General features: G+C 43.9%; 2 protein-coding genes across 5 annotated transcripts in view; one reads left to right on the top strand and one right to left on the bottom strand.

Moving 5' to 3' along the window:
- The window catches only part of CIMIP2B (ciliary microtubule inner protein 2B), a 43,767-nt gene extending 16,344 nt beyond the window's left edge, over positions 1 to 27,423 (top strand). For 2 of the 3 annotated variants that reach the window (XM_072606918.1, XM_072606911.1), the window contains exon 6: positions 280 to 27,423. In XM_072606918.1, coding sequence (XP_072463019.1) covers positions 280 to 392 — 113 coding nt within the window. In that variant the 3' untranslated portion in view covers positions 393 to 27,423. The remainder of the gene's footprint in view (positions 1 to 279) is intronic. The other variant, XM_072606921.1, reaches the window with a different exon arrangement.
- On the bottom strand, positions 430 to 22,761 carry RUSC2 (RUN and SH3 domain containing 2). Of its 2 annotated transcripts, none has more exons than XM_072606729.1 (11): positions 20,781 to 22,761; positions 6,212 to 6,898; positions 5,687 to 5,872; positions 5,281 to 5,424; positions 4,793 to 4,869; positions 4,313 to 4,487; positions 4,032 to 4,137; positions 2,821 to 2,867; positions 1,642 to 2,434; positions 1,264 to 1,401; positions 430 to 1,165 (listed from the first exon to the last, which is right to left on the bottom strand). In XM_072606729.1, the coding sequence occupies exons 1-11, from the start codon at positions 22,759 to 22,761 to the stop codon at positions 964 to 966; spliced, it is 4,536 nt and encodes a 1,511-aa protein (XP_072462830.1). In that variant the 3' UTR covers positions 430 to 963. The 2 variants fall into 2 exon arrangements, with proteins under 2 accessions (XP_072462830.1, XP_072462838.1); XM_072606737.1 differs by having other exon boundaries at positions 6,245 to 6,898.
- Positions 27,424 to 27,622: the final 199 nt, after the last annotated feature.

Genomic DNA, 27,622 nt, shown 5'->3' with positions numbered 1-27,622 from the left:
CACGTGAAGTTACAAACTGTCAGATCTTGGCAATCGTTTTCTCCAATCTGAGGCACCAAAAGAGGACTGACCGAAGGTCCAAGTCAGTGACTGATCTGAGAGGTTCTTCGAGTTTTCTCTACTAGCAAGGACAGTCTGGGGGTGTCTGGGAATAGAGAGGTACTGGGCAGCCTGGCTGAGAGGAAATGCTTCCAAGGCACGCACCAGACCCCCTCCCCCCCAACCCCCATCTTTGTTCTGTGTCTCTGCTCTGTGTGACAGCCTCCCTTGGCTCCACAGGCTATAAGTTCCAGTTTGGTCACACCTATGGGACTCTCACCCATGAGGCTCTGAGCTTCAGAAACTTCCAGAAGCAGCTCCAATCCTACTTTCCCCAACACCAGGCATACTGAAGGGGGTGGGGAGAGAGGTCTGAGGATGGGGGAGGAGTAGGGACAGAGGCTGAGCACCTTTTTTATTAATATGCATAATAAATAAATAAATAAACGTTGGCCTGGGCCCTCCCCCACACGGCCAGGGTGTTGGCAGCAGCCTATTTACAGCTGGGGGGGGCTGGGAGGGGCCAGCCCCAATACTGTTAACTCCCCCCTCTCCACAGCACTGACCAGCCCAGAGTGCTCCCTGGGCCCCTCCACAGCCCCTCTCTTTGTACCCTAGCCTCACAGCTAGGTACTTTCCAGCCAGAAGATGGGGAAAGGAGTTGAAGAAGTCCTGGCATCCCAGGGCCTAGTCCTTTCTTCCTTGGGGTGGGTGGTGGGTGGTCTGGGCCAGGGTCATTGGGACAGATTATGAGGGATTAATGAATACAGAGCATATGGGGAGGGCAGGCATGGGTATACAGACATGGCCCTTCAGGCTGATGGACCCTGGGAGCTAGAGAAGCCAAGTCTGTGCCCCATCCTGGGCTCTGAGTCCCTATGGAAAAGTGAAGGTGCCTGGTGGGCTCCAGCATGCACAAGGGCCTCAATCTTGGGTGCCCCTAGGGGTAGGAGTTGGGGTGGGGGTTGGTGTCACATAGGCTAGGGGCACCAGGCCAGTGTCAGAGCCTCTGCCACACCTAAGCCAATCACCCCCAGCTGGTCCCAGCACCCGCAGGATGTCCCCCTTGCAGAAGCTCAGTTGCCCAGGCCCTGTGGCCAAGTGGTGGCAGAGTGCTTGCACCTCACTGGGAAGAGAAAGAAATAGAAGTTAAATCCACTCCAGTCAATGGCTCCAGCCAATGGCTCTATATCCATCCCCACTCCCACCTCCTTCCATGCTCACCAGGGCAAGTTAGGGGGCAGGTCCAAGGCAGGTGTATCTTCAGGGCTTTCCCTGGACTCTGACTCTCGGCGGGCACCCACTGTCTGTGCCACCAACTGGAACACTGACTTGTCTAGGCTTAGCCATTCTGAGGGCAGCCTGTGGGAGGACAGAGTGGAGAAAGACTTGGAGAGGACAACAGAGAGAGCCTTAGGGCCTCCCCCAAGCATTGCCCTTTGTGTTAACACCTGTATCTCTCTATCACTGACCAACTTTATGCTTGAGCAATGATGCCTTTGGAGGCATTTGGATTTTCACTATACCCAAGGTGCCCTCAACCTCAAATCTATCCTTTTTCTTGCCCCATCCCTTCCCCTTGTATCCTGTGACTGCTCTCACCTATTGAGTGGCCGAGTCTCTCGCTGGGTCTTCCGGGAGCCAAAGAGGTGTCCCCACTTGATACCTCCGGTAGTGGACTCCTGGGTCCCCTCCTCACTGCCTCCCTGGGGGACTACAGGCCCTTCCCTCTCCCGGCTTCGCCTAAGCTCAGCTAGCACAGAGTCTGGAGGGCTCCCCATCCAGAAAGGCCAGCCTCTGTCTCGGCTTGGGGCTTCCTCAGCAGTGGGACAGGCTTCAGCCCCTTCTACCACACCTTCTCGGGGGGGTGGGGCCTGGGAACCTCCTGCTCCTTTCTTCTTCTCTCCACTCCGGGGGAATCTGGAGCCCTCACCAGAGCCATCGATATAGACTTGGGAACTCTGCATGAGCTGGTACCACCAGCCAGACTGCCCACCTCGTGCCCGTGCCCCCTGCCCTGTGCCTGCTTGTACTTCTGCTACAGTTGCTACAACCTTTTCTTCCTCTTCGCCTCCTGCTGGGGCACCCACCCCTTTCACCCGCTCCCCTGGGGCTGCCCCATCTGTGCCCCTATGGCCCTCCTGTTCCCGGGAGCGTGCCAGCTGCAGAGTGGAATGGGCTGAGAGAAGCAGTCCCTGGGACACACGAAGCAGCTCTTTCTGTTGCTGCTGCTGCCGGCCATTCTGGAGGAGCCGATGCTGGAACAGCAGGTCCAAGTTGAAGGGTAGCAGAGCCAGAGGCTGCAGCAGTAGCAGCAGCTCTTCAAACAGTCCTGGGCACACAGTGTGAGCCGCACTCAGGAAACCCCATGGCTGGTAATGGGCTTGAATGATATCTGCAAGGAAGAAGGAAGGGTGGAGGACCCAGCCAGAGACAGACAAGAGTTAACAGGGTATGTATGAAGAGGAGGCATTGGTACACCAATGAACAGGCCCCACAGGCCTTGGCTCCTTTCTTATTCCTATTGTGTGTTCAGGACAGGCCAACAGTGGTTCAGGAGAGTTACAGCTTAGAGTCTTGGGTTATTTCTTTCCTACCCGGGCTGGGACTGGAGTACATGGAATAGTTCTCTGCTTAGTGATAAACACAGGGAAAGGGAGCAGGTACCTCAGTCTGCCCAGCCTCTAAGTAGACTGTGGTGCAGAATTTAGGAAATCTATAGGGTTAGGTCAAAATTTGGGGTTTGAGGGCATATTTTGGGGGTGGTGGTGGTGGTGTTACCTTCATGGTTGTAGAGATGATTGAACCAGAACTCCAGGGAACGAATGCTGAAGGGAGATGAGAACAGAGGTCTGAGCTTTGAGCTTGCACCCTAAGCTTTGTAGTTGTATAGAAGGAGCGTGTGAGACAGATACAAGGAAGTTTGACAGGACTATGCTGAAAGCAATCTAAACTTGTTGTGATGTCTTGGAAGACCACTGGTGGACTGTGGGGGCTGAGGGGCACCTGGGATCATAAGTCATTCAGTCACATGCATAGTGGGGAGGGCTGGTAACCTCAGGGAGCAGCAATGAACAGAAGGGTGGGCTTGATTATTTTTTAAGCTCAGAATTAATTAAAAACTTAGTGGCTGGATGGGGGAAGGGTAGAACTATGCAAGATTAAAAGGCAGTCGTTTTCTGGATGTGCACAAGCATTTTTATCAATGTGAACAAATGAATGAGGAATCAAGATGGCTTCTCTCATTGGTCCATATGGCAACTTGTGATCCAGAGCCTGGTACAAGCATGGAAACAAGTGGAACTAAGCTTTATTGAGGGTAGAAATAGTCTCAACGGCCAGCTAGTGAACTAAATAAGTGGGTAAACTAAATAGGACAGATAAATGCTCCAGGGGACAGTATAGGATTTCTAAGGATTAGGAAGAGCCAGAGAGATCTCCATGATGGGGTGAAGCTCAACACAAAAGCCACAGGAGGAGGCTTTATCCTTTCTGGATCAAGAGATAAGGACAAGCTCCGAGGGGCAGCAGAACTTGCGGTCGGTTGGCCCCACCAGTGAGAGCTTAGGGGCCTCTATCTGGGGAAGAGATTGGATAGGTTCCAGGTGGGGTCGAGGATACAGCCTCTGGCCAGTCACATGATTTAACTTTATCCAGACAGTGCGCTCTTCACTCCCTCTTTGGACTTTGGTTGTCTTGCATGAGCTTCATTTTAAGCATTCAAGCTGGTTTTGTGGGTTTATAAACTGAAGAGATTTCCAGCTATGTTTGTTGGGGAAGGCATGTGTGTATGAGGGAAAGGGGGCTAGTATACCAGGGAGAGGCTGTAAGATAGAACCCTGGAAATGAGCATGCGACTAGTTGTGGGACTGGTACCTTTGTTTCTGCCCAGGAATTTTCTGCTTCTATTCAGTGGTAGGATTGCAGGGGTGGGGTGGGCTGGGTTCATAAACTCAGGTGTATCAGGTGAATGTATGTGATCATGTACTCACTTGAGAAGGCCAAGAATGAAGGCATTGAAGCGCATAGTATGACTGGTGAGCTCTGGGAACTGGCTGACCTTGTTGTAGAGGCCATGCAGAACCTTGGTGGATGGACCTAAGGAGATCCGGGGAAGGAGGTGTCTGGTCTCAAAGGTACAGAATTCAGCACCTCGTGCCTCCCAAGTTGTCCCATTTCTAATAATCTTCCTGTGCCTCCCCAAGCCTTTCCCTTCCTCCCTTCCTCTCAAATTCTCCCTCAAGCTCCTCCCCTCCCCCACCCTACTGCATACCAAGCTGTGTGGAAGCTTCAACCACGCTCCAGGGCATATTTTTGCGCTGCCCAATGATGACATCCAGCACAAAGGCCTTGAGCCCATCGCCCAGCACAGCCTGAACAGCTGGACATAGGTACTTCAGCACTAGGTGACCCACATTGGGGCTTACAGAGCTGTTTCCCAGCTTGGCCTGAGGAAGGAATAGGATAGGTGTAAGGAGAGATGAAGATACAGGAGATTCTGAAGAGGGGAAGGGGAGTGACTCCAGATGAAGCTCTCAGCCCACTGCTGGTCTCCTCCTTAGCCCCCTCTAATTATCTCCCTTAGTTTCTCCACTTTCACAGCCCCAAACCATCATTCTTTCCCCCATACATTCCAGGGCCAAACCTGAAGGAGCAAAGTATGATGAAAATAGGGCAACTCAGTAAGAAACGTTTCCCCTCTCCCTGGTCACAAAGATCAGGACGTAATTGTCCCTACTCATTTTTTTCTTACCTTAACCCCGGGATCCCTGCTTGTGCCAAAATGTGCCACGATGAGGTCCACAGCAGTGTTAACATCCTTCACTAATCCTGGAGAACAGACATATAAAGTGGTTCTGCTGATGGAGACCCCCAAGCACAGTAACTGCTTCCAACATTGTCCAAGGATAGTGAGAAACAATGATAGGGACCTCATAGAGACAGAGCACAAGGACCAGGATGGGAAGGGTCCCATAAACTCTAGTATTTCCAGTAATTCTGCACTAAGAATATTGACTTTAATGTATGCATATAGACATACAATTAAACAAGCAGCTTTTTTTTTTGTTTTTCTCTCCCTCTCCCTACTCTAGGATGCACTAGGCTGATAAACTTTGGGGCAAGGAGATGATCTAGGGGGTTTGTGGAGAGACAAGGATCTTTTTAACTTAGGATAAGGGTGGGGGGTGGCACTGAGAGCAATGCCTCTGGCCCAAGTTGGGAGTGGCGGTGGGTTCCCACCTTTCTTCTGTAATAGATCAATGGAGACAGCTTCTGTGTTGCCATCTGGGGAGAGACAGAACTCAGCTGGTGGCTTCTCAGCCAAGGAGAAGGGGTCAGAGAAGAAGTCAGTATGATTCAATGGCAACTGCTTCACTGCTTGACCTGGAAGGAAAGTGGGAGAGACAATCAACCAATCCTTGCTATAACTTTTTGATCTCAGTCCTGATGCTGACCTTAACCGACTTAATTCCCCCTGATCCTGACTTCATGAATCCCCCTTTTTTAGTTTATCCCTATGGCTCATCCCTGGGGATTGCGTCATTTGGCATTTGTGCCCTGGGACTAGCTTGCTGGCTTCATCTCCAGCCGACTCCTCTCAAGCTTTCAGCTGCAAAAGTCCATACACTCCTTCTCACTGATGTACCATTTAATCGACAATGTGGGTGGCCTGCAGCACTGAGGGGTCCAGGGAACTCAAAAATGGGATTTCTCCGGGTCAGTCGAGTCTCTTGTGGCCTCCGGTCCAGGCTTCCTCCAAGACCTGGTGGCCCTAGTGGGTTCTTCCGCCTATATTCTCGCCACTTGAGAGCTTGAGGGGATAGGTGGTTGGCTGCGGCATGGCAAGAAAACAAAGAAGACAGAGAAGGAAAATTAACTAAAGATTACCAACATTTTCCACCCATCAGATTGCTTGTCTCATGGGTTCTGTGGAGTGCTAGGGTAGAAGGAGACATTCCTAATCAGGGGAAAAGGTTCCAAATATTTTTCGACCTCTGACCAGAGGGAGTCTGGGTCCTGAGATGTTCTTCAAGGGACCACCCAAAGGAAGGGCAAAGGGCCATTCCCCATTTACTAGGAAGGGTGGGAACTGTCCCCACAGGGTATGTTGTGGATGTTTCTAAATGTGTATGGGTATTGCTGGGAGGGGTTGGAGAGACATGCTGAGTACCATTACTAAGCCGGGATGCAATGTTGCCCTCACCACCTCCCCGGGCCAGGCTCTCGGCTCGGCTCAGGCTAGGTCCTGCGGGACCCAGGTGGGACAGGTTGCCTGCCCCATGGAGCCGATACTCAGAGAGCAGTGGGCTGGGCTCTGGTGGTAGCTTCTCGGTGGCATCCCGCTGGTGGGCGGGGCCAGGCATCAGGGCCTGCCGGACAGGGATCAGGTTGGCTGCGGCAGGGCAGGAGTGGCTTCGTGGTGGGGGGCCATCCACAGTGTGCTCAGGAGGAGAACAGGAGGCAGAGGAAGAGTCGGTGCTGGGCCCAAAGGGGCCCGAACTTCGGATGGGAGAATAGCTTCCCAGAGGGGATGGCCGAGAGGTGTCTGGGTCAGGTGCAGCCTTTCTGGTGCTTTCTTCAGGGAGGGAGGCAGCTCCATCCACTGTTCGGGGAGCAGGAGCAGGAGGCTGTGTTGAGGGGGCCAGGGCAGAGCCCTGGGAAGTGGAGGCCAGCAGGACAGGTGGTTGTGAACGGTTGCTGCCAGAGAGACTGTAGAGTTGGGAGAGGCTGTGTAGGGCCCTAGCCTTGGGCAGCTGTTTAGGGAAATGGTGCTGGAACACAAAAGGCTGGATGGGCAGGGTGGTTGGTCGCTGTTCCTTGCTGTAGCGAAGGATGGGCCGATTTTCAGCACTGCCTCCTGTAAAGAGAAGGGAGAGGAATCAAAGAAGTAGAAAAATGAGACTAAATGAGACTAGAGAGGAAAAAAAATGGTGATGAGGCAAGGACAGAAAATGAAACCTTGTGGGAACTGGTAACATCACCAGACTCTGGAGAGATGGGAGATAATATAACTGTGGCATGGGACACTTGATCATTCCTTTCTTCTTGAAATTTTCTCCTCTCTTAGCTTCCATTACGCTAACTCCTTCTTACTCCCCTCTACTGCTGTTCATCTGGCTTTTTTGCTTCCTTCCTTCCCCTTAAATGCAGGTTTACCACAAAGATCAGGCATCAGTTTTCTTCTGCTCCTCTATTCAGTGTCCCCCTCAACATGCCCCCCAAGGCTTCAACTTTCCTTTCTCCTGAGCTCTAGCCCCTATTTCCAACTGCTGTCATATATTTCTACCTAGATAGTCCATCTTCACCTGGAAATCATCATGTTTAAAACTGAACTCATTATAGTCTCTCCAAAACTGGTTTTCCTTCCTTTCCTAGCCTGGCCTCTCATACTCAATCTAGAGTCCTAGCATTGAGTTTTAAGGGACCTTAGAGGTCATCTAGTTTAACCCTAAATGTGTAAAGGAAAGATCTGGTCACCTTGCCATTTCAGTTGATGTAGTCGGGGGATCTTAACACTTTGTTACTCTTTTATGAAGTATGAATACTTTTCTGACCGACTCAAAAGAGAGCAACGTCACTGAAGTCACGAACCCAAGTGACCCTTAAACTATGCCCCATCTGTTTGAGGCATTTTAGGCAAGAGTTAGCAGTTGTGGAAGGTCTCTGAGAAGGAACTGCGCAGGGGGGGATTATCTCCCTCCTCCACTACCCTACTGGTCATTACATCTAGTCATGAGAGGCTCCCCCACCCAGCAGTTGGAAAGTCAGTTCAAGAGTTTGAGACATAGTTGAAGAAGCAGACATACTCTGTAGACAGACGCACATGAGGAGAGACAGTCACTTGTGGCCAAAAGCAGCCTCAAGGAGCATAATCTCTTGAAGCAGAGGAGAGCAGATATGGAATTAAAAGAGCTAACTCTGGAAATCACAAGTTCAACTGTGAAGAGAGGGAACCCATGGGAACCCACATAATCAACCCCACTCAAGATAGATGATGAACCCAAGGTGAGATGGGTGAACTCCATGACAATTTCATGAAAAAGAGAATCCTGTAGTTCTAGTCTTCCTTGGCCATATACGTTTACTCTTATGTGTGCCTCATCTCAGCCCACTCTTCTCATGAATGATATTTTTGTGAGACAGTGAGGCCCAGGTTTTGGGGGTGGGGTATGTTTCGTGTTTACTATTTTTACTTTCTTACTAAATGCTTTTGCTAACAACCAACTGTGTCTACTGAATTACTATTTTTGAGAAGCACACTGGTGGGGGCTCATGAGCTATTGTAGTAGAAGTGCAGATTCACAGACTGTTCCCTGGAACCTGGGAGTTGCAGTTGCCCTCTGGGGGACCCAACCCACCAGTGTTGTAAATATAAATTGAGGGAATATCTTAGATAAGGTGCTACACTTGTATTGAGGTAAAAAAAAATCTTTAACATCTATCCATCTGTTATATTCTCTCTGCACATTAAAGAAGTCTAAGCCCCTTTTTATGTGACAGCCTTCAAATGTCTGAAGGCTACTCATCCTCAAGTTTTCTTCAGGTCCTTCAACTGTTCCTTTTAGAATAATTCCCAGATGCTGCACCAACTAAGTTGCTTTCTTATGATTCAGTTTTGTCATTAATCCTTTAAAAACATAATGCTCAGAACTTACCATGATATTCCACTCATGGTCATATCAGTGCAGTACAGAAAGCCTAATAACTTTTAAATTTCTATGCTTCTTATACTTTTAATGTAGTCTAAGGTTGTAGCTTTTTCTAGCATCTGCATGTGTTATCTAACATGAATTGTTGTTTATCTATTTTTCCTGCCTTTTCCTTGTAAAATTAATTTTGAAAATCTAAAAGCAGCGACTTATCATCATGTTAGATCTGGTCCACCCTGTGGTATGCTTTGGTTTGTGAAACTATTTCTGATTTTTCTAGGTGATAGTAGTCTCTCCTTCCTTAATTTTTTCTGGGACACTCTGTCTGGATTTTGTATTTGCTCATCATATTTAAACTTGTAGTATACTTGTTAGGTACATTTGTATAATCTTCACATTTCATAAGCACACCATCCATCTTTACATCCAAACTGATAAAAATATTGAGTAAGACAAAGTAAAAAAAAGCTCTTTGAGGCACTCCACTAGAGATCATCCTCCATGCGGCCACATTAATCAATTATTTTTGGCTAGTCTTTGGGCAATCCTGAAATGGCTATTGCCTAGTGAGTAGAGTTCAAACTACTTATGTTGACTTTGAGATCTTCCGCAAAAAGAGGCCATTCTATCTTTTCAGTCTTTTTTCATATGAATCCTCTTCATATACTTGACTCTGTGCTTAACTCCCCGCTGCATGTCTAGAATGTCGTTTCTCTCAACCACTTCTGCCTGTTGAATTTTTCTATTCTTTTGTTTAAACTCAATTAAAATTCTTCTCCATTAAAACCTCTTTAATGAATTCTTTGATGTCTCCAGTTGGTCAATGGCCTTCCTAACTCTGCCCCCCCTTCTATGCATTTATCATTTACTAATCTGTATTACTGGTATTTTTACACATTATCAAGTTACTAGATTGTAAACTTAAACTTTGTATCTTTGCATACAATAGGTACTTAATATGTATTAAACTAAATTGAGATACATCAGACAACACCATTCATTATTCAATAATAATTTTAGTGCCTTGAATTTAAGATAGACTGATGATAATAAAAACATTTCCTGACAATGACAGTCTAATAACAGAAAATGAAATGAAGTTAATTTGGCATGACTTGATGAACCAAATGCTAAATTCCAGAAATCACTGCTTCATTTTTGAAATGCAGAAAATCTTTTTGTTTCATAATTAGTTTTAGAATTTTGTTGTTGATATGGAGTTTCTAGAATCCAAACTTTGTTTTGAAAACTGAAATTACATTTAACTGTCAGCAGCCTTCTTATATATTTTCCATTCTTCATTATTCCTCAGTGTCACTAATCATATCAGTACACCCTTTTAGAAGCCTAGGGTGTAATTCATTTGGGCCCGGTGAAAATTCATTTAAAAGAGTTAAATCTTCTCTACTATCTATATCCACGCCTGTTTTGAGCTTCAATTATCTCTTAATCATAATTTGTTTCCACTCTTTCTAGTCTGAAGATCACTCTCCAAGGTAGAAAATACTTAAGGAAAGTAGAAGTGGGGTAGTTCTTCTCTGTTCATTGAACTTACTCTATTCATAACAACAATAATTTGTAACCTGCTCTAAGCTGTGGGTCCAGCCCTTTCTTTTCTTTCTGAACATAGTTTTAACAACTTTTTTGGGGGTTATTTTCAGCTTTTCTCATAAACCTTTGCTCATTCTGGTTTTAGCCTTCTTAGGATCCATGCTGGCCACTCTGTAGTTATTCCTGGTCACATGTTTATCCCTCTGTCTTTTGCATATGTGCTGTCAAAACCTGAGCTCATCAGAGAGCATCTTTTGTAGCCACATTTTTATTTTCGGAAGTCTTCCCCTTTTCTTCTAGGATCATTTCTGATTTTAAGATTTTTATAAATGTTAGCATATCCATTCCCTTGAGCCATCTTTCCTTTTTGTACTCTCTGCCCTTAGCATCACAAATATCTTTCCTTTGAACCTTTGACAGTTGCTTCCTTTATGTATTTATATGACTATCCAGTGTTCTCTTTTCCACTGGAAATTCTAAAATGATACACTTACTTTTCCCCAAGTTTCCTAATTCCTTTACTTTACAAATCATTTTTACAATACAAATCCCCTACTTCTTTTGTAGGGGATACAAAAAAATTTCTTTAAAGTCTCTTCAATCTTTTGAAAGATGCCATTGTCAGTAAGGCACCTGAAGAATTCATCAGATTTTCTGATCTTAAAGAGGCAGTGTGGTATAATGGGGTTTGAGGAGGAAGAGGCCTGAATTTGAATTCCCCTGCTGACACTACTTGTGGGAAACCTGGTCCAATCACAACCAACCTCTCTTGGAGTGGAGGTTTTCTCATCTACAGAATGGGGAGAACAATGCCTGTGGTATTTATCTCACAGGATTGTTATAAGAACCAGATGAGATAACATATTTAACATGTTACATAAATGTCAAGTTACTATTTTAGCAGAATGAGACTGTAACAGAACAATACTCCTCTTTTAGCAGAAACTGATAATTTTTGATACTATATGTACAAAGCAATTTGGTATAAAAATTATAAAGGCAGGCTTTTAGAAAAATCAGTCTCTAGAAATACCCACCTGGCCTCTTGTCACAAAATACGTCACATGAAAACAACTTGTAAATTCCAAGCCACTATCAAATGTAAAGAACTATATTATTATTGCTATTATTATTAATAACCCTACTTGAGAAGCAGACAGAACTGATAACCTGAATTGGATCCTTCATACTTGGGATATGTGCCCTGCCTATGGCACTCAGTGGGAGGTCTCACTGGGAACACCAAAAACCTCGAAATTAGAAGAAAAGAAAGTTTCCTAGAGGTGAGGGTGGGGACACTGGGGTAACTGAAATACTGATGCGGGCTCCAAAGATGATGATAGTGCACCTGCCTTGATGGCCATTTGGCCTTTCGTGAGACTAGGCCCAGGGTTTAAGAGGGGTTTTCACTCAAAGCAGAATCAGTCAACAGTCTGCTACTAAATATACAGTTCTTTGGACAAACTGAACAAAACAAAGAAATGGGTCTTTTAGAGAGGACCTCTAGGAGAGGAGACAAGGGGGCAATTTCAGGAACAGAATCTTGGGGACAATCTAGTCCTCTAACTTACTTTCCAAGATGGCCAGTGATTACAAAACAGTGTAAAAAGTCAGTGCCATACCAGGGCCAAAAGGAATAGTCTAAGGAATAGTCTTCAAATTCAGAGTGAAGACTAGAAAACAGGCTCTGGAAGGGACTAGAAATCTCATCAGACATGGCAGGAGTCCCAATTCAAATTCCTTTTGGTCTTGGAGCCTGTGGATAGGGACTGTTTTTGCTTTTTCTGCATAACACCAGTGCTTAGCATAGTGCCTGGCACAATATATGGTAAGCAGTTAATAATTACTTATTTTTAATACATTTAGAAAAATCAATATTTAATTAATACTTATTTTTCTGGCATCTAAACTGGTCAATTTTTGCTGCAGAGAAAAAGACACTGAAACTTCATACCTCATAAACTATGCTAGTCAAAGTGCTCTGTAGCTAGAGTTCCAGCTGATGTTCTATTTATCCTAAAACTCTACTCGGATCATTTCAGTCCCCTGCTCAGAAACTTTCAATGGCTCCCTGTCTGCAGGATTTAGTCCGAATATCTTATCCTGGCATTCAAGCCTGTCTATAACCCTGTGCTCCAAATACATCTTTTCCTTCTCTCTGAAATGCATGCACACTTTACCCCTTTGCTCATTTCATTCTCCACTGAACTGGAATGTTCACTTCCCTGCCCATAACCTATCTAAATCCTACCTATTCTTCACTTCTTGGCTTAAGTCCTGCCTCCTCTGAGAAGCTTTCAATGGTCATTCCAGGTCACAGTAACTTTCTTCTCTGAATTCATTTCTGTCCATACCAGCCACGTACCATAATGTACTATTAGTTAGCTTGTCTCGTATTTGTCTTAGCTCTTATATTAGGCTGCAAGACTGTGCTTTATGCTTCTCTGAATGTACACAGCTTTAGTACAGTAGTGAGAACACAGTATGCTCTGCTATAAAAACTTGAATTACTGTCAGTGGAAATTGTATGTCATTACTGCAGATTTTATAAAGTGGGCTTTGGATGATCAGTTCTGAGAGGCAGGGGACAAGTTAATGACTGTAACTTTGAGAACCAAAGGAAGTATCTGGAACTAGGAATCAAAAGACTTTTCTAGCCCTCATGAATGTCTTCTTTTTCCAACGTCTTGTAGGATTTATGTGCACAAACACATAATTCAGCATTTAATAATACCTGCATTGTTCACTGTCATTTTATGTGCATCTCTTACCTTCCCAGTTAGATTTCTTTGTATTACCCATAGCACCTAGTACAAGGCTGGGCACACAACAGAGACCTAGCAAAATCTTGAAACTTGTTGATCAGCTGGGCAAAGGGCTAAAGTGGTTAACTGTATTCTGAAGGACGCTGTTTTCAAGAGAACAGAAGTGTCTTATACTTGAATCCCCTGCTTCTCTGTCTGTAAGCTCCACCTTGAACTTTTGGCCCTGGACAGATTGTACTAAGACAGAAATGAATGATGGGATACAATATATTCATAGTCCTATCAGGGTTAGTCAAGCCCTCTATATGGGCATAATTCAAAGTGCCTAATGCCAGTGGGAAATAGACTAGCAACTAAGAACCCAGAAGGCAGACTGGTGCACTGCTGATCAAGGCTGCCTATTTTATGTTTGAATAGCTTTAATTATTAGTAAGTTTTTCTTTACATCAAGCTTAAATTTCCCTCCCTGTAACCTTCCACTCACAACTACCAGTTTTTCTCCTATCAACCAAGGAAAATAAGTGTTCCACATGGAAAACCCCTAAGGGATTGCACTGGAGACCTTTTTCCACGTAGAGATAGTGACAGCAACGGGGTCTGTGATTTTATTGCTGTAGGTAACTGAATGGAGAAACTTCTCCAGTGCAAGTCAGCACCTTCCTGGCAGCTCAGTCATAGACAGCTGCCTAAATCAAAGTGATTAAGTGACCTGCCTCAGTGTCATGCAGCTGGTTTGTGTCAGAGGGAGGATTTAAACTAACCAGGTCTTCCAAATGGACACTGAACAAATAATGGCTATTTTCCACATCCTCCCATCTTATCTTATAATTGAATAAAAGACTTCATGAAATACTTTGTTAAAATCTATACTCTGCAACATTTCCCTGATTAATACTGAAATAATCCTGTCAAAAAAAGAGGTAGGGTTAGTCTGGCATGGCTGCACTTGAAGAAGTACTTCTGGTTTACAGCAATCACTACTTTCCTTTCCAGTCCTAGACATTACTTCTTGGGCATCATTTTCAAACCATGCTATCTGCTGTATCTATCTTCCACCCCACCTCCTGCCAGTAATTCTGCCCTTGTGACACTAGGATCCAAAAGGTTAACTATTACTGTATCTTGCTCAGAGCAAGGCTTCCATTTCCCAGACAGTATTTTAAAACTTGGACAACACTCATGTTATCCCTTCCCCTTTGCAGCTGGCCTTTATGCATTATCATCCATATTGTCATTAGGATATAAGCTTCTCAAGGACAAGCACTGTCTTTTATATGTATTCCCAGAACTTAGTATAGTGCCTGGCACATAGTAAACACTTAATACATGCTTCATCTACTTATATCTCTATCACGAATCATCCCTTTTAGTCATGACTAAGTGGAACCTGGTAAAGACTTTCTGAATCCCTTTTAAATTCCTACAAGGTGTTAATCCATTGACAAAGTTTACTCCTTATTAAAATTAGTTTAGCTCTTTGATAAAGTATAAATCCATCTGGCATTATATGCTCTCCTTACCCCATTAAGAATGACAGGGTCATGGCTAGTTATAGTCTGAGCTTCAGACTTAGCCTTTGAAAGCAAAGTTAGAGAGACAGATGGGGAGAATCAGACATGAGAGATGTAGAGAGCAGAAGAACAACATGCAGAGACTCAGTTCTCTTCCATTCTGGACTATGAAGTAGAGTCTTCTAATTTCACATTTATTCATATTAAATCTCATCTTGTTAGAGTTAGCCCATTTTTCTAGTTTGTTGTTCAACATATTACTTGATCTTCTTGGATTTATATCTCCTGCAAATTTTTTGAACAAGCCATTTTTGCTTTTATTCAAGTAACTGATACATTACATGGCACAGGGTCAAGGATGCTCACCTATACTTAAGTTGGCACTGAACTATTATTATTCACTTAGTTTCTTTAGACCTGGTCATTCAACCACTTCCAAATCCACTTACCTGTGCTATCAGCTAGCCCTAGAGGGGAAGGAAGTCTACACATCTTTGAACATCTAGTCAGCTACATGGTCCCAGATACAGTGTTAGACGGAGGCAGTGGCAAGTTACTGAGGAGTTCCTCGGACAGATTGGTAGCTGCAGAAACTTGGAAGTCATAGAATAGAGAAATAGTGGTGGTGTGATGGAAGAATTTTTGGAAAAGAAAAGAATTAGATAAAAACTCTTGGAATAAGAAGAAGGGATCCTAGATAACACAAATTCCTAGGCCAGGCTGAGAGCCCATCTGGTGAGTTTTACCTCCTCCATAACTTACTATGGAGTCGATCTCTTTTCTTGGATTTGCATAGTCATAATTCATTGTTCCAGTAAAAGAGAAAGTTCTAGTTTACTTTTCCACATCATGTTTCTGTCTCCTGATACTCCTCTACACCAGTTCCTATTTAGCCCAGAGATTCAGAATTATCCAAGAACTTCTTTGGGTCCAGAGGGCTTGGATCAGGAATCTCTCTTGTGCTCTGCCACTGCCAACCCTCTGCTGCAGGCTTGAGTTGTCATAGCTACTAGTTTGGTTTTGGTTCCAACACATCTTCATTGCTCCACCACTGGTGATGCAACATGAGTCTCTGTATGTAGTCCCTTTCTTTTCAATATTTCTCAGCTCAGGTTCTCCACATCTGTCTCACCAGTCTTCTTTTGAAAGTCAAGTAGGGCATACATAGTTCAGGTGTATGGCTAGCCATAATGCCATCACCAGTCTTAATAAGGCCTTAAGTGAGGGGTGGTTAGGAGGAAGTTTATATCTTATCAAAGAGCTAAATTTGTTAATAAAGTATTAGCTTTGGCAAGGAATATAAATGAGACACAACAGAGGATTCAGAAATATCTTACTAGGGTCCTAATATATTTCTTCTATAACATGTTCTAGAATTCTTCCAGGAGTAGAAGTTTGCAGACTTCACCCTCTTCTCCAGACCTTTGGAACGTCTGTTTTCCAATACTGTTCAAAATCATCCAAAACCTTTCAGCAATCATTCATGAAGTGGCTACATGGTACAGTGGAGAGTGCTAAGCTGGGCATCAAGAAGAGCTGGTTTCACGTCCAGCCTCAGATGCTTACTAACTTTGTGACCCTGGGCAAATCATTCAACCTCTGTCTGCCTCAATGTTCTTAACTGTAACATGGGGATTACAACAGCACCTACCTCACATGGTTATTGTGAGGATTTAATAAGATATTTGTAAAACCCTGGGCACAATGCTTGGCACATAGTAGGTGCTTAATAAATGCTTGTGCCCTTCATTTCCAGCCTCTTCCTTTTCCTATCCCAAGTAGTTTCTATGAACCTGGGGTTGCAATGAAGTGTCCTTCAAAGCCCAGACTATTCTCTTTGGATAAGAAAACAGAAGCAAGTGAGAATTTAGTAATTCATCCTTCTCATTAACAGCCATTGTCATCATCCCCTCTACTAGGAACAGTGCTCCTAAACTTTTTCTCTTGCTCCCAGTAGCTGTTAAAAAAACAAAACTATCCTGTTACTAGCCCTTGCTTTCATCTTCTATTTTAAGTGTGTATTGGTTCATGAATTCTCTAAGCACCCAAACATTGATATCTCACTTTTTCAACTCCACTGAACTGTTTTTGTCTTTAGAATTTCATTACTGAGAGCTTTTCATTCTTCCTGGGCTGGCTTGCCCTGTGGACTTTCAGTCCATAGTATCCTTCCTATCCTTCCTCTGAATCCTTGTGGAAATAGTCTTCCAGAATTTCCTCTCATTCTCACAAAGGCTGTGATGCAGTAGTCAATTTCCCTCCCAAAGTTTTCACAACATCTACTTGAACAACCATTTCTTCCTTGCTGGGAATCAGGTCTGGAATAGCACTTCTTTTAACTGGTTCCACAATGATCACTAAGACAAATGAGGAAATTATTTCCTCTTCTTTTGGACAACGGAATCACCTTCCTCCCCCTTCACTAAAATAGAATGCCTCTATGTCAGGTTTGCAATTATTTCTGCCTCCACCGTTCTTCACTCAAATGCTTTCCATTAGGCTGGGCCTGATTTTTTTTTCTCCCACAAGAGTCCATCTTAAAATTCTAATGCTACTTGACTTTCCTCTTAAACTTTATTTTACTATTTGGAATAGGGCATACCCTCCCAGAGCCATATTCTGGCCATGGCTCTCAACCCTAACCAAGTCTCATTATATGAGGTCAAATTTGTTTCCTCACATTGAGATCTGCCTTTTGTTCACTCCTATTTGGTACATTTGTGTACTGGAATCTTAAACCATGCGCTTGGCTGCTTTCTCTTTTGCATTTGATTTCTTATGAACTCTGAGATTCTCCATTATTCTGATATGGCAGTCACTCTCTAGAGTATCTAGCTAGAAACATAACTAGTTTTCTTTTTCAGTTTAATGCCTTGTGAATTAAATTCACAGACTGCAGTCAGAGATAATCTTAGTCCTTGTATGCATATGTGTGCTTCCTCCCTGGTCCAAAGCTTATCATTTTAAGATGTGACCTAGAAATTCAAATCCTATTCTCAGATACCAATTTCTCAACCAGTTGTTCAAATTTTAAATCTCCCTTTCCCTTATCTTATCTTATTAAATCTCCCTCCCTTGTCTTGTATGATCATGTAGAAATCATAAAAACACTCCCTGTGCCCATAGTCTTCAGTTTCTTGCCCAAGACTTCATGACTGTTAGCAATTATTCCAACCTTCCTTCTGGCAGCACCATTTGTGTCTACATCAGTCACCAGAAGTGGGAAGTGATCAGCTGATTGGACAAGTCTTGGGCAGTTTTCTCTTACATCTTGAATACACAGCAAGAGAACACAGTCTTCTCTTGTGTCATATTCTCTAATTTTCTGACACAGGTTAATGTTACCCTTCTGCCTGTTCAGATCCTTTTCTGTGGAGAATGGTGAAGAATTCTTCAAGCCCTTTTACCTTCTCTTTTAGGAGGGAGACCAGTTCACACTTTGGGCCTAGAAATTACTTGGCCATGGAAAAAAGACAAATGTACTGAATACAGGTCATTGAAAAATTTTCCATTTTTCATACTTTGTGTATGAGGCAGCTCAATGAATATAGTGCTGGGCTTGGAATGAGGAAGACCTGAGTTCAAATTTGGCCTTAGCCACTCACTAGTTGTGTGCCCCTGAGTAAGTCATTTAACCTTTGTTTAATCTACTCCAGTATGTTTGCCAAGAAAATCCCATGGACAGTATGGTCCATGAAGTCACAAAGAGTTGGACACAACTGAATAAAAAAAATTATATCTTTAGCTATACTGTACGTGCCCTGGGCAAAGTGTTTTATGGACTGTTAAATCTCTTTAACTTTTAAGACATAGTTTTGGGCAACAGAACAGCTTTAGAGTCCGACAAAGAACTGTTGCCTTAGAGGGGCATGGGAGTAGCTCCAAGTATCAGGGTGGCTCTTTGGGGCTCAAGGCTTCAGGTCCATCCTAGGTCCCAGAGTGTCAACTCTTGGGACAATAGATGCACTCCCTGATCAAAGGACCTACTTCAAGTGTGTCTAGTGGTCTGAATGCCAGACCTTTTTACTTGTGTGTCTTGCTATCATTTCAACCTTAGAAAGGTACTTACTACCTCTGAGGCAATATGGTGCAACAAGAACTTTGGATTTGGATTGAAAGGACTCGAATTCAATCTCGGCTTTATTACTTTCTATTTATGTGACCCCTCTCAGACTCCCTCACCTATGAAGTAAGGAAGAGGCTTGAACTATGTGATCTCTGATGCCCCTTCCAGATTTAGATACTATGAACATGTGAATTCAAGATATTCAAAATGAATTCTCTACATTTCCCTCCAAATTAGCTGTCTCTAAGCTTCACTGTCTTGTCAATAGCACTGCCATTCCACACAGATGATAAATCTTACAATCACAGGCATACAAGTGTCACAGTGACTAGAACATTGGACTTGGAATCAGGAAGATCTGAATTTGAATCCAGCCCCAGATACTTAGCAGCTGTGTGAACCTGAGCAAGTCACTGAACTTCTGCCTCAGTTTCCTCCTCTATAAAATGGGGATCATAACAGCACCTACCTCCCAGAGTTGTGAGGATAAAATGAGTTAATATTTATTAAGTGCTTTGCAAGCCATAACGCATTTTATAAATGCTACAATTATTATTAGACTTTACCTATGAAATGTTAGGCCCTCTTCACTTTATGCATGGATCATCATACTAATGGTTTCCCTACCTCCAGGATCTCCCTGCTCTAGTCATTCTTACGTATAGGTAATTGTAACTTGTGATAATGTGATTTGAAGAATTTTGTAAAGTCATCCTTGCTCAAAACCATTTAAAAAAATTCTGCCATTATGATTTGCTTTTTTTTGCTGAGTTAACGCAGACTTTAAAAAGTAAATGCTGCTGGCAGAGCTAATACATCAAGCTATCGTTCATTGATATGAATTTGTTTACTAATATAACAGAATTTAGTAGGTCTTAGAGATCCTCTAATCCAGCTCCCTCATTATGCCAAGGGGGAAACTGAGACCCACAGAGGGACAGTGGATTGTTAAGGTCACACATCGATAACAAGCTTTTCTCCAAACTAGTTGGATCAGTTATTCTAAGGGAGGAGGAGTTTAAATGGGGTGCTGGGAGAAGGAAGGGGATGATTTTGCAGTAGGAAGTACTACTGAGAGGGGTGTCAAAACGGGTGCTTGGGGTAGCCAGATGACTGGGTGCCTGAACAAAGGTAGTCAGAGGAGAGAACGCGGGATAGGGAAAAAGAAAGGCAGTCAAAATATGAAGACAAACTTAACAATTCTGCAGCAGGCTGACTCTTCCTTTAATCCAAGTATTCTTGAGGCCAGTGAACTTGGTTTTAAAAATGTTTTGATAACTGTATTTTAATATAGTTTCTTTTGTAATCATATGTATTTTATTTTATGCATTTGAAAACGTTATTCTGAGAAGGGTGAAGTCCATAGGCTTCAACAGCCAGCCAGAAGGGGGGTCCATGACACAAGGAAGGTTAAGAACTCCTGCTTTAACCCAGACTGTGCATCAATGCTAGACTGGTCTTCCTAAGGCATTGCTTTCATCATGGCACGGCCCTGCTTAGGTACCTATGTTGACTGTCTGTTGCCTGCTTCATCATGTCTAAACTTCTTACCCAAGGATTTTAAGGGCTTCCTTAATCTTACTCTACCCTTAATTATCCAACTTGATTTCACCTGCTTTCTAACATGTGCCCTCCATCCACTCCAGTCAGGTCAAGTCTTTTCAGTGTTTTCCTGAAGGCTGCATGTTGTGGTTATTTTCATTTCTGTACCTTAGTTCATTTATCCTGAGCTACAAATGCCCTCCACCCAGCCTGTCTGCACATCCAATCCCTATACCTCCTTCAAAGCAAAGCTCAAGTCCTGTCTTTTCTAGAAAGACTTTTCTGATTCCCCCACACCAATCTGTTTCTTCTCTAAATGCATTTGGAAACCTGATAATTTAATAAGGTGTTCTTATCTAACTGTCTCATATGTGTTGCTCCTATGTCCTCCACTAGACAGCTGGCCCCCTAAATACAGAAAGTGCATTTTATACAACTTGTGTTTCTCCCATAGCACCTCCTACCTCAGAATCTTTAGAATACTTCTGACTGGGAGTGTCCTCAAAGTTCTTTATTTCCCTAGAGTCTTCCATCTTTTCCCTCTACTCCAGACTCTATTCAGGTATTCCATAGACAGAGCCAGGAATGGTCCCCCAATGTACTGGCATTTGACATCCCAGACTGCTGTGGTTCAACTAGGTTACCCAATCCTTACCGTCAGCTCTAGCTCTTATATCCCTCTGTGCGTGGCTGCTGGCTGGGATCCCTGGGAAAGGAGAACTTGGCTCCACCAAAAGAGCCAGGGGTGCCTGCCCAGTAGCTCCAAAACTGGTGGGTTGCAACTCGCTGGATTGGGGACCCTGCTGGAGGCCATCCCTGCAGCCCTTGTCAGCTTGGGCTTCCAGGCTGCTGGGGTCCAGGCAGAGTCCAAGGGGAAGAGATGGTAGGCTGTGGCTACAGCGAGCACCCTCATCCAGTGCGCCTGCCCCATCCCGATGGGCCTCAGGGATGGGTGAGAACTCCAGGGAGGAGTCGCCAGTGCTCAACCGCAGGGGAGGTGAACCTGAGCCTGCACCTCTTTTTCGGCCCTTGGCCAGTTCAGCAAAGGAGGTGACCCGTCTGGGTGGGGAGCCAGTCCCAGTCAACGAGGAGGGCCCCTCACTCAGACGAACAGGGCAGCTCAGCATGCGCTCCAGGGACCCCAGTCTGTTTGGGGGGCTCCGTTCCAGACTTCGGTCATAGCTACGGGAACGCTGGCGCCCAATGCTGAGGTTGGGAGGAGACACGTTGACATATACTTGTCCCTCTATCAAATCTGGGCCCATCCCAGAACCCACTTCTGCTGGAGAAGTCTTGTCCTTTTGCTCCTCCGTCTGGGCCTCCGGCTTTTGGAATAGGTAGTATTCAGTGGGCTGGCCTGAGACTGGAACAGGACTGCCTTTTGTGTGTTCCTCTGAGCAACTGGTGATGGAGGAGCCAGCAGGGCTGGGGGAGGACTGTGAGGACAGGTCACAGGTGACAAGTTTGTAGTAGTTCTGTGTGGCCACCACAAGGCGGGCTTGGCTCTGGAAGCAGGCGGTGAGGTCAGCTGCAGCTGGGCAGGGCTCACAGTGTGGGCGGTAGGAGTTGCAGTTGGCATCTAGTTCAGGGGAGGATGCATGAGGGCAGCCACAGCCCTCATCTCCACCCCCACTGTCGGGGTGATGGGACTCATAGGACATCTTGGACTCAGCTGGGGAGGGGTGCAGGTCCAGGTAGAAGGCTCCAGGGTCTGAGTGGCTACAGAAGGACGAGTCACTGCAGGACAGAGGGGCGGAATTGAGATTGGCACGGGAGTGACCATGCATCTTGTTGTAGAGGGCACTGAAGGTGACCAATACACCATCTGAGCTGTTGCAGGAAGAATCGCTAACATAGCCCATGGACTGATCGGCCACCTCCGATTGGCTGGATGTGCTGCTGCAACGACAGCGTCGGGATCCTGAGCCTGAACAGCCACAGACTCGGACACCTGGGTTCCTTGGGGATTCATCTAAGCTAAGTTTCCACTCCTGGTCGAAGGTAAAACCAGAGTTGTCACTGGCCCCAGGGCCACCCCCCTCATCCAGCTCCATGGTCTCTGCCTCCAGCTCTGGGGGACAATGATGCCCACGGCTGCACTTCTGTGCTTCTGAACTGCTCAGAGGCTCCTGCTCCTGTCCTTCTATCACTCCAGCTCGACTGCTTGTGGCTCCCCAGGGTTTCCCTGTTCTGGGGCCAAGTGGTGCCAGCTGGAAAGGGGGCTGTCCACTTCCATGTAGGTGAAAGGACTGTTGGGTTAAACTGTCGCAATCTCCATATGCATCTTCTGGCTCACCCTCCTTCATTAGGAAAGGATTATGCCTTTTAGGAACTCCAGGACCTCTCCCATCTCGGCTCCTGCTTTTAGGACCATCCCCAGGCCCAACAGCACCTCCTGAGGCAGGCAGCACTCTACTGTAGAGCAGAGAGTCAGCCTGTGTCAGGTCTCTGTCAGGGTGGCCCAACTCAGGTGGACAGAAGGGGTTGGTCCTTGTACTTCCATTGCCCGCACCTCCACCCCCACAGCACTGCCTGTCAGGAACCTGGCAATGCACCAAGGGAATATGGTGGACGATGAGGGTTTCTCCTGTCAGCTTGGGGGGACTATCCATTCTGGAAAGTTCGGCTGAGGGCATCAATGGCCCCAGACACTGCCCCCGGAGCCCTCTGGGGCAAGACACATCTCATCAGGAAGGCCTGGCACCTGGAGAGACAGAAAAAGAGAGAAAAGGAACCCAATGTCACCTTGCCACAAGTGAGGAGCACACAGAACTTCCCACCATACCTAACATAACCTTCTCTTCTGTACCCCCCAGGATACACAGAACCCTGCCCCATTCTCAGGGACAGAAGATCTGGAAGGATCCTAGGATCATAAGACTTAGAGCTGGAAGGGACTTGAGATCATCTAGTCTAATACTCTCATTTTACAGATGAGGGAACTGAGACCCAGAGATGGGAAGTCTCTAAAGTTACACAGGTAATAAGTCACAGAGTAAAGATTAGAACCAATACAGTTTAATCCCAAACACAGCAGGCTCTGTGCCATCATAGTCTCGAGCTGTCTGTCCCCTGTGTTATCTAAGTCCTAGACTACATCCCAGGGCCTTCTCAACCTGGTTCCCTGAACCAGAACTTAACTCTCTTTAAAGCAGGAGTTTGAACCTGAGGCCTAAGGGGTCTGTGGACAGAAACAGGGAATAAGGGGTAGAGTTCAGACTTGTACTCTTGTTCTCCTTTGCCAAATCTAGAACTTTATTACACCATAAGGGCTTATTCCTGAAAGAATAAAATATGTTGTGGGAGGACCTAGATTCAGTTTTATGTACTTCTTTGAAAATTAATGCAAGCTTACAGGCTTGACCTCTCGAGTTCCAATATGTAATAGAGATTTTTAATATTCATTGTCTAGGAAATTTTGTCCATTTTCTGTTAGTTATTCCAAAAAGAAAAAATGCAGATAAGTCTTCAACAACAAATATTACTGGCTCTAATAGGGAACCAAGAAGCTATGATGGAAAAGTGGACAATAAGAGTATCCTCAAAAATGTTCATCATCTTAGCTTTTGGAACTTAAGCACAATGTCTGAGAGACTAATAATATCACATGTTGTATGTTTATCTTTCAATATTTTTTTCCATCTTCAGTGTTTAGCATGGGCTCTCTTTTAAGAAAACAAAGTGTAGATCTTTTGAAAAATATTCTGATAATTATACTTCAATATAATTTGTTTTCTTGTGCAACTTCATGCTTTTAATTTGCTGTACTTAAAAACTGTTTTGAGAAGGAATCCATAGGCCTCACCAAACTGCCCAAGTGGTCCATGACACAGTTTTTTAAAAATTTATTTTCAGTTTTCAACAATCATTTCCATGGCTTAAATTTTCTCCTCCTCCCTCCCCGAGATGGCTTGCAATCTTATATGGGTTCTACACATACATTCTTATTAAACACATTTTCACATTAGTCATGTTGCATAGAAGAATTAAAATGAATAGGAGAAACCATGAGAAAAACCAAACCAAACCAAAACATAACACAAGAGAAAATACTCTGCTTCATTCTGCGTTCCCATTCCATAGTTCTTTCTCTAGACATGGATGGCATTTTGCCTCAAGTTCTTTGGGAATGTTTTAGGTCCTTGAATTGCTGTGAAGGACTTAGTCTATCAGAAACAGTCTTCAAACACTGTGGCTGCTACTGTGTATAATGTTTTCCTGGTTCTGCTCACTTCACTCAGCATCAGTTCGTGTAAGTCTTTCCAGGTTTTTCTGAAATATTCCTGTTCATTGTTTCTCATAGCACAATAGTATTCCATTACATTCATGTAACACAACTTGTTTAGTCATTCCCCAACTGATGGACATTCCCTCAATTTGACACTGACATAGTTAAGAAGTCTTATTCTAGTGGAAATTGAGAAGAAGCCCATCAATTAGCTGAGTGAAGTGAGCAGAACCAGGAGAACATTGTACACAGTAACAGCAACTTTGTGTGATGACCAGCTTTGATTGACTTAGCTCTTCTCAGCAATACAGTGATCTAAGAAAATTCTAAAAGATCCATGATAGAAAATGCAATCCATATCCAGAAAAAGAACTATGAAATCTGAATGCAGATTGAAGCATACTATTTTCTCTTTTTTCTTTTTCTTTCTTGTGGTTTTTCCCTTTTGTTCTGATTCTTCTTTTGCAACATGACTAATGTGGAAATATGTTTAATATGATATTACATGTATAGCTTATATCAAATTGCTTGCCATCTTGGGGAAGGAGGAGGGAAAGGAGGGAGAAAAAAATTTGTAACTCAAAGTGTTATAAAAATAGATGATGAAAACTATCTTTACATGTAATTGGAAAAAGTAAAATTACCATTAAATGGAAAAAAAAAAGTTTATTCTAGAGGCTTCTTGGTCATTAGCTCAATGATGCCATGGATAGGGTATTGGACTTAGAATCTGGAAGACCTAGCTTTCAATCCTACCTCAGACCTTTACTTAGCTTTGGAACCTAGGCAAGTCACTTAGTCTCTCTCAGCCTCAGTTCCTTTCACAGCCACCTCTGAAAGGTAGTTGTGAGGATCAAAAGAGATAAGACTTATCAGGCACTTTTGCAAACCTTAAATAAGTGCTGCATAAATGCTAACTATTATTACCTGGTTGAGGCTGAAACTCCATTCCCACCAATCCTCCAATTCCAGTTTTCCTGTCTCTGAGCTCTCAGTCTATACCTGATCAAACAGTCTTCACTCCAACAGAATCTCTAATTCAATTTACTGCTCGCTCACTCCTGTTTTCCTTCCCCTGTTACTATTTTCCTATCTTCTATTTCAGGGTACTTTTCTCATCACCTTTCTATTCTGTCATTTCCTGTTTACTGCTACTCCTTTCCAAGTTTTTTTAAACACTTAACTCTTGTGGATTTACACGCATGAGCACATCTAGTCACATGTAATGCATTGCAACATTTTATTCCACATCAAAGGGAGTATTCAAGATGTACAATGGGGAGGGTTCTTTTCCTGTTTCATATGTTCCTAACTACATCACTTCCAAGTGTTAGTCCAAATGGCTCATGGGGACATAGATAATGGTGCTCTTCTGTTCCCCTTGTCACTGGAGATCCCATGGAAATTACTTCACAGGGTTGATATATGTAAAAATGTATAGATAAGAGTTTTCTGTCAGGTATCATGGTTGTATAGTAGTACCTCTTTCTACAGAGTCATAACCACACTGCAGGATCCTCATCTGGGATTGCTTGTAATTAATTCCATCCCCAGGGAACACACACACACAACATGCAGAGACCTACAAAAATACATAGATGGTGACATGCTCGTACACAAACACTATATCAGTCAGGGGTATATAAATTCACATACAAATGTACAATAGAAAGATGCAAAGGCACTTAAATACATATGGTTAACTGCTCCAATTCACTTACTTAGGGTCTAGCAGAAAGAGCTTTGGACTTGAAAGAGTCAGGGGAGACCCAAGTTCTAAGCTGAATGGTTATTGTCTTGTGATCATAGGCAAGTTATGTAAATTCTCAGTTTCTTCTTCTGTAAAATGAGGATAATATTATCTATGGCATCTATCTCATGAGATCAAACGGGATAATATAATGTAAAGCATTCAGTAAGCTTTAAAACTATTTTTGTTGCTGTAATTATTATTACTTCTTAAAGGCCATTGACCCTTAGGAAAAACACAGAGAGAGTTAGTTATATATGAACAGAGATAGATAGGTCAGCCTGTCTGTCTATCAACTTTCTTTTCTAGAAAAACAAAAAAAATTCTATTCTTCCTCCTTTGACAGAACCCATAGTGAGGTAAAAAAAAAAAAACTTCTTTCCAAAAAGGTGACAAGAGGTTGATGACTCCTTTGGCCATGGCAGTCATAGAATAGACATGACAAAATACAATTCAAGCCAATATATTGGTCTATTACTGGATAATGGGGAGAAGGAAAAATGGGAAAAAAGGAAAACAGACAAAGAGAGGAGTACTGATGTAAGATGGAGAGAAAGAATTTCATGGAGTCACATCTCCATCCTGCGGTCTTTTAAAATAATTGCTACTGAACACCTTTAAAGCCATGTTGCATTTTCACAGCTACAAGCATATAAGTGGGGCACAGCACCTTTTGATATTTGTCTGCGAGAATTATGTTGGGAGCCTCCACCCAGGGTCTAAACCCTGAGTTCATGGCTTATTGAAGCATTAAATAAATACTGACTGAATGATTCCAGGTCTCAGTTCTGGTGAGGGGTTTGATGTCTTATTGCCTTAGTTTTTGTTCCTACCCAACAAGAGATGAAAGATTAGTCTTGACTGAAGAAGTCTGCTAAATGACCTCAGGTCTCTGTGCCAGGTAATGAAGCAGCTTTTTCCCTTAAAGCCAATGGCCGAACTGAGGTAGAAAAGGGGCTTGCTGGAGCCAGGACTGATGAAGGTCTTCCCTATCAGTAGGCAGTTTTACTTAACAAACTCAAAGGGAATATATATGTTTGGAACACATACCTCAGTACATGTACACATGCAGATCCCTTCCTCCCTTCCCTCCTCCCACTGCTGGCCATGTTTGTTTCATGATCAACTCTCTCTTTCTGACAGTCTGTCTTCCTATGCCCAGGTCCTAGTTGATGACTTAGAGTACACTTCAAATTCTCTTTTCTTTTTTTGATTATGTCTCACTTACCTTCCTCTCTATTCATAATCAAACTCCTAAATATCTCATCCTAGATCGGATTCCTCCACACTGAGAAAGAAGGTGGGGGGGGGGGGGGGGGGAGGAAACAGAACCATCACCTTCCCTGAAAGACAGAGACTTTACTTCCCACCCCAGCTTTTTAGACACATGAAACTTTTCAATGACCCCATGATGCAATGCCATGGGTCCCTCTTTTCCTTTGCTTCTATAAGGGAGCTTGGTACCCCAGGGATTAGGATGCCTATCTGGACATGGGTTTGGGGGATACAATCTCTTCCC

This window comes from Notamacropus eugenii, chromosome 1 (genome assembly GCF_028372415.1).
Source record: "Notamacropus eugenii isolate mMacEug1 chromosome 1, mMacEug1.pri_v2, whole genome shotgun sequence".
In the NCBI taxonomy this organism is placed as follows: Eukaryota; Metazoa; Chordata; class Mammalia; order Diprotodontia; family Macropodidae; genus Notamacropus; species Notamacropus eugenii.
This window is presented reverse-complemented; position numbering and strand designations above follow the sequence as displayed.

Coding starts and splice junctions, on each gene's coding strand:
- RUSC2 (XM_072606729.1), bottom strand. CDS start 22,761: ATGCCCTCAGCCGAACTTTCCAGAATGGATAGTCCCCCCAAGCTGACA. Junction 5,873..6,211: donor TGCATCCCGGCTTAGTAATG/GTACTCAGCATG, acceptor GCCATGCCGCAG/CCAACCACCTATCCCCTCAA. Junction 2,868..4,031: donor TTCATTCTTGGCCTTCTCAA/GTGAGTACATGA, acceptor ATCTCCCTTCAG/CATTCGTTCCCTGGAGTTCT.